The following is a 7,303-nucleotide window of genomic DNA, read 5'->3' on the forward strand; positions in this document are numbered from 1 at the left end:
GTGCTCCTTCACATAAGCCCTTCAAATGAATTTTCAAGTTTCCCTGATGACTAGTTTAAAGGCACTATGTCCCTTAGTTTAAGCAAATGTCTTCATATACAGTGAAATAAAAGCAGAAATAAGTCTATGCAGCACAACTATAAAGTAGCTAGATCACTTTACAAAGGAGGGAAATAAAGTCACAAATTTTAGTATTAGAAATGTATGATTGATTTTTACATGCCAAATATATACCATTTAGATCCATATTTAACTATGAAAACAGGAAATTACTCACTTTTTGCAAAAGAGAAAATATAGGAAAATAAGAATTTAATGACAAGTATATCCATTTTCTAAATTTGAAAGTCAAAAGTTTTACCAATAGTTTCAATGTAGATTTAGCACTGCACTTACGGGCACTATTAATACAAAGTGACTTTTCATGTATTCAAAGAGATGAAATTAATCTTGAGGAAATCCATTGGATTGCAGATGTTGAAGTTATTGGCAGTAAATTCTTCTATTCATATTATGCTTTATGAAACTGTCCACTAGAAAAGATAAAAATATAGAGACAAAAGTAAATTTCTATTTAATGTTATATAACAATATACTAATGAACAAGTAAAAAGAATAATATGGGCTATAAAATGCAAAATGATTTTTTTAAATATCAGGCAATAATAAAATTTTGTATTACAGTCAAAAGTCTTAAATCACATGACAGTTTTAAAATACAGACAAGACAAAATATCTGGGCAGATTAATAAGCTGTAGTAAGCCCTCTTCTCCAACTTCTCCCCCCTTTCCTGCCTGCAGTTATCAAGAATGACCATAGGAATTTTCTGGGAATATTAACAACCTAAAATTGGGAGGGACTGTCCAGAAGAGCCCAGACTCTGTCCAGTCCTTTGCTAGAAAGTGTCCTTTAATACCTTAACCCAATGAATCACATTGTCTCCAAGTAGTAAGACCAAGGGCAGGCTGCTTTCTCTCAATGTAGGTGCAGTGGGGGATACTGAGTCAAGGCTCCATTCATCCAGGGCTGCTTTCCTGAGCCCCAGGAGGAATCCTAGGCTTCTGTTCCCTGGAAGCCCATCCACAAGTAATAAACCACTTCATGTAATGTACTGCATGTGAATGCATGCATCTCACCAGACTCAAAAGGTAAACACTATATAGTGAACCTGTTTCATAGTAGCAAGAACCCAAATATCCAGGATCAGTAAAATAAAACAAAAACTGAAGGAAAAAAAACCCCAATAAAACCATATGTTTTTAGAAAATGAATTATTTTCTTGAACCAGAGATTTAAAAATAGTAGTAATTATTAATTGATGATATATAATACCTTTATTGAGCTGAGAAAATATTCATTTTTTTGCTTTGTTTAACCACATATATTATACCTGAGATAGTAAATTCTAAAAAAGCCACTGGGAAAGTACCAGAGATATTTAACAGTTTCTTAAGTAGTGTTCTCAGAGTACATCCAAGAGATATTTGGTATTACATAATTTTTAAAACTTTGTATTTCAATACAGTTTGAAAATTAAGGGTTAGTAAAAGTAAACTTTATTGCATAACTTTTTAGAGGCTTAAATACTGTACCCTTTGAGAACTGCAAGAAGAGGATACAGTCTACAATGTACTATATTTAGGATATATTCTATTCTATTCAGGACTTTTGAACTTTTTTTAATCATAAGATTCCATTTTCCACAATGTATCACTTAATCTTAGCTTCAAAACATATTAGAGCAGAGATTCTTAACTTGATTTTTTACATTAAAATTACCTTAGGCAGTTTAAAAAATTGCTACGGCTAAATTCCATTCTCAGAGACTCTCAATGATATGAAATGGGGTCAAATGATCTTTTTTTTTTTTTTTTTAACGCTCCCTATGAAAGTGATATGCAATCAAGCCACTACACTGGATGTCTTGCAGGACTCCCGTCTTGCCGTATCTGGTATTGATGGTACTTTGTATCTTGGCACCATAGGATTTCCAGATGACAGTGAACATTATCTTTGCCAGTTATCCAGGGAACTGGCAGAGAATATGTGAAAGGTATGAACACAGGGAAAGGAAATGTTTTCCTCACTGCAAGAATCTTGTGATTCTATAGGATACTCCATGTCAGCTCATGAAACAAGCCAGAGAACAGCTCTAAAGAACCCTAGGTCAAGAGGTTTGAGGATTAAGGTTCTTTCTGCATTTTGTCTTCTTTTCTGTTATCCCTGAGCCTCCAAAATATTTCTGTTGAACTTCATCCTCTGAATTTACTTTGCAGGTGGTCAAAGGGAAGGTGCTTGCCCCTTGCAGCCAGTGTGCTGCTGGCAGAGGTGATTAGGACTATCCAGGGAAAAGTGGCTCAGAGTGGTCAGCAGCAGTGGTTATGACAGTGTGATATACTTTTTGAGAAAATTCTCCTGTGAATTTCCATCTTGGAATCATTGTCCCATGGGAATCATTATTACCAAAGGAGTCAGACAGCTTTCTTATAAGAAGAGTACACAAAGAAGAAAAATGAACTATATTTACTGGAAATGTTTTTTGTTTTTTGAGCTCTTCTGAGAGGACTAGAAGTAACATAAGGCCTAATATCTTTGCAATCTACATGCATTTTGTTCTTTTTTCAAAGTATATAAAATAACCAAAATGGTCACATTATATACCTTAATATTGAAGACAATTATTTTATATATGGTTTAAAAAGTTCACTACAAAGAAAAATGTCTTTCTTTTAATTTAATTGAAATTAGATGGAGCAACATACAATAGTAAAGTAACACAGATAACTCATTTCTGTGTGCTATTCCTGAGCCAGCATCAACTCTACTCAGGATACTCCTAGGTTGCAGGCCCCACAATTTATGGGTATGTAGACACAACTGTGTTTGAGTGTAGGTATGTGGTTTTGAAAGCAAAACCAAAACTGACTTTCAAAAACAGTTAACTATAAATGAGTAAAATTAAGTACTCTGTCCAATTCACAATACATTTACTTTAGGAAAGTGGTTTCTTTAAAAATCACCATCAGTAAAATCTTAGTACCCGAATCATTATTTTCCTGATCTATACCATGTATAATAAAACCTTTATAGTCCTGCTAGACTATAAAGATTCCAGAGTTCAAGGACCTTGCTTAACTTGTCCACCAGTATATACCCAGTGTCTAGCACTATCACAGATGCATTGGGAGGAACATGTGTCACACTCTTATCTGTACAACCTACAGTTCAAATTAAAATTTTCATAACTATGATAATGAGTGACAAAAGAAAGAACAAAGATCCAAAAACATGAGTGAAACAATTAGGCTATAAAACAGAATCTATAAGGTAATCTTATTTAAAGATTTATATGTAAATAGAGATTAGAAATGATAAGTGTGAAAATAACATTGACTTTGGGTAATTCTGTATTCTTTATATTTTTCTATATTGATTGAATTTTGGACACATTTAAGATTAAATATGAAAGTATCAAGCTATAGTGTTAAGATAATTACGAAAAAAACTATTCCTTTCAGTCTGGAAACAAGAAAGCAAATGTATTCAAGTGAATATTAAAATAAATTGACATTTCCACCAAATTTATCTAATCCAAGCTTTTGATCATTTCAAATTTTCTCATAATGCATTTTCAGATTATTGATTGGGTTACTATATAAATTTTCAAAAATGTCCATTAAGTTGAACCTTAAATAAATTTTAATACTTACTCTAAGTCCACCTGCTGGTGGTGGCCCAGATGTAGCCATTTGTTTTTCTATTTTTTCCTTTTTCTTTCTCTTTTCTTCCACAGATTGAACATCTAGAATTCCCCGAGATGCGGCCTTTAAGAAATTTGATAAAGGATGGAATTTTAAAAAAACAACAAAAATTGGTATCCTGTGTCCAAAAGGTACTTGTATTTCCTTTTTAGTTTTTTCTTTGGAGTTGTGAAGTTGATTTATTTTTGCTAACAAAATGTATTTCTACAACAGCCTTTCATAAGATAAACTGCTATTTCTCCATTGGATATGTTGCAACCATACAAAAACACTCCCTAAACTTCTGCACGTTTGTCAAGTGTTTTACAATGCTTGGGTATTTTGTCCCACAGAATGCTATTGTAGGAGCATCTCAACTTGCAGAAGAAATCTTTTGGCTAATTTTCTTACATTAAGTGATGTAAATACATGCAGTTTGTTGAAATGCAGAAATAATTTTTAAAATGATAATCTTTAAAAATAATTTTTTAGGTTATCAGATACCATTTACATTACAGAATACTAGTAACAAAACATCTAAGTAGGCATAATTTTATTTTTAATCTCACCTCCTTTTGTCTTCTCTCTGCAGCCTCTGCAAGCTTTGCTCTTTTCTCTTCCTAAGGAAAATGTTTAAAAAATGTTTTAAGATAAAACCAAACATTATCATGGATAAGTTATATAACTAATATTTTATAGGTAATATAAGAGTTTACAAAAAATATTTAGTACTGGCTCAAAATGTCTAACAAAGAATACCATTATTAAAGCTGAGTGATGGCTTGGGCCTGTAATCCTAGATACTTAACAGGATGAGGCAAAAGGATTGCTTCAGACAAGGAGTTCAGGGCCAGTCTGAGCAATATAGCAGCACCCTGTGCCCTCACCCAAACCAAACCAAATTAAACAACAAAAGTTTCACTGCTCTTGGAACATTTACAGAATATGCAGCTTTCTGGATTTCATTCTCCAGATCAATAACCTTCATATAAGCATATACTAAAATAAATATAAGCGGTTGGCCTATTAACAATATGCTTAATTTCTTTTTTTGTAAACCGTTGAGACAACAATAACAAAAACAGAGAAATGCATTTGGTACTGACAGCTTAAAGGGAGACTGAAGTGGGCTAGTGCTTTCAGGAGGATAAGTAAATTCACTAGAGGTACTGTTTCATGCTGGGAAACAGTATTATTTTTCTATGTCATATACAGCTTAATTATGAAATTGTTAAACATACTAAACCAATAGCATTTTCTTGGGGAGTAGTGTAAATAATCCATTTGTTTTTCATGTCACAATACATACATTCATCCCTTGGACAAATTACTGAATACAACAGTGCCTCATGAATTTTTCTAGGTGTTGGAAATACAGTAGTGAAAACAAAATATAGACATATAGACAAATGTCTCCAAACCCATTAAACTTAAATTTCAATGAGGGCACAGAAACAAAGATAATCAAGTTAATAAATACCTGTCAGATGGCAGTAGTTGTTTGGGGGAAATACAGAGTATGGTAGAGAAGTAATGGAGGATGGAAAGGTGGCATAGTGGGGACAACAGAGCTTCACTGATAGTGACGCCTAGCAGTGAGTCACGTGGTTATCAAGGGAGGAGAGTGTAGCGTGAGGATGGGGGGACAGCTTAACACATGTTGACAAACTGCTATTTTCTCAACAGCTAGATAAACAAAATTAGTATCATTTTAAAGCAATAGCAGCAACAAGAGGCTCAAGTATTAATGTATTTCCTTAAATATGTCATTTCCCCAACTAATATTTAGCTAGATAGGAGAAGTGAAAAGAAGGTAGGTTTTTTATGTTATCAACTTCCTGTATGGAATACTAATGTAAAAATACTATTAATAACAGAATTCAACAAAAAGTATCAATGTACTACATATCACCTGGTTAAATCTGAATTTCAGATAAATGACTACTCTATATAAATGTATCCCAAATGTTGCAATAATGAAAACCTACATGAAAAATGTATTCCATGTTTTTCTGAAGTCCAAATCTAACTGGGTGCCCAGTATTTTTATTAAGTATGGCAGCCTGACAAGGTGTACAATCTACACTGCGTCAAGAGTTCTTTTTGGTTAAAGGGAAGAACAGAAACGAAAGCACGAGGTAAATACAAGACGGAAATGGGCAGATCACCTTCTTTAAACAGCTCGTACAGACACAGGAAAAGGCACATCCCCTAGGACAGTAGGCACTTCTCGGAGAAACAGCTTAGGGCACCCTAACTCCATCTACGGCCCCCACAACCGCTGCACCGTCTGCTTACACCGACGTCCTACTCAATTTTGCCAAAGTCAGCGAAAGGTAAAAAAGAACCCAAGTCTAAAGTCGCTTTGGGACAATTTGTTTTTTTTTTAAAGAAATTGGAGACGGTGACATGGATCGTGGCAGGTCCCCAATGACCCAGGTAAAGGGCCACACGTCCTTGTCACCAAGGTTCCCACAGGAGGGCTCTTGAGCCCCGCCGCCGTATCCAACGGCTCCGCGGGCTGCCCACGGCTCGGGCCTCGGGCGCGCGGCGCCGCGGAACAGGTGCGCGAGGCGCGGCCCTACTCACCAGGTTCGGCGAAGGGGGCGCCGACTCCGCGGGGCAGGGAAAACACATCCCCATGAGAGCACACGGGGGTCGCCGGCCCCGCCCGCCCACCACGGGCGGCGCTCGACGCGCGACCAGACACTCTTCGCAGGCCCTCCGCGTTCACCCCGCCCCCACCCTGGCCAGGACTGCTCCGCTCGGCTCCGCCCCCTGCGGCAACACCCCCACACCTCCCAGCCCCCGCTGCTCCGCCTTGTTCCACCCTTCGCAACCGCTACGCTCCTCCTCCTCCTCCGGCAACGCCCCACCCCCCGCGATAACGCCTGCCGCCGCTCCGTCCCGCCCCACCCTTTCGCCAGCATTTGGCTCCTCCCCCTGAGGTAACGCCACGGTAACGCCCCACCACACCCCTACACGAGCGTTCGGATCCGCCCCCTGTGGCAACGCCCTATCTCTCCATGGTAACTCCCCGCCCACGCTGCCTCCGCCCCGCCTCTTCTCTTCTCTAGCGTTCGGCTCCGCCCCCTGCGGCAACGCTCCACCCATCGCGGTAAAGCCCTGTCCCCACTATTCTGCCCTCTCCATCCCTTCGCCACCTCTTGGCTCGGTTTCTGTGCGGCCACGCCCGGACGTTCCTGCGAAGTCACCTCGCCCGACTTTGGTTTAGGTCTGGCATGGCCACCTCCACACCTACAGCGCTGCCCCCAGCTTAGCCCAGCCCCGTGAGCTATTCCTAGAGACAAAGCCTAGGTGTGACAGCAGAAAAGATGGACAGGATGGAAAGGCTTGGCTGTGGGTCCCAAAGCTCTGCCTGCCCTCCTTGCCCCGCCATGTGCAAATTAGCGGCAGGACTGGAGAGTTTTTGCTTCCTCTTTTGTGAGCTGAGACTCTGCCCTCCAAGAAATTAAGGCCGAAACTGCAGGTTTTCTTTAGCACCCTTCCTGCCTTCCTTCGCAGTGGAACTCAGCACTTGGCAGTTGAGAGGACAGAACAT

General features: G+C 38.8%; 1 protein-coding gene across 1 annotated transcript; it reads right to left on the reverse strand.

The window, feature by feature from the left end:
• Positions 1-295: 295 nt before the first annotated feature.
• On the reverse strand, positions 296-6,500 carry Svip (small VCP interacting protein). Its single transcript, XM_020188317.2, has 4 exons — positions 6,331-6,500; positions 4,311-4,361; positions 3,712-3,825; positions 296-533 (listed from the first exon to the last, which is right to left on the reverse strand). Exons 1-4 carry the CDS (start codon positions 6,382-6,384, stop codon positions 519-521), a joined length of 234 nt encoding a protein of 77 aa, XP_020043906.1. The 5' UTR covers positions 6,385-6,500; the 3' UTR covers positions 296-518.
• Between the last annotated feature and the right edge of the window lie 803 nt (positions 6,501-7,303).

This window comes from Castor canadensis, chromosome 1 (assembly GCF_047511655.1).
Source record: "Castor canadensis chromosome 1, mCasCan1.hap1v2, whole genome shotgun sequence".
NCBI classification, from domain to species: Eukaryota; Metazoa; Chordata; class Mammalia; order Rodentia; family Castoridae; genus Castor; species Castor canadensis.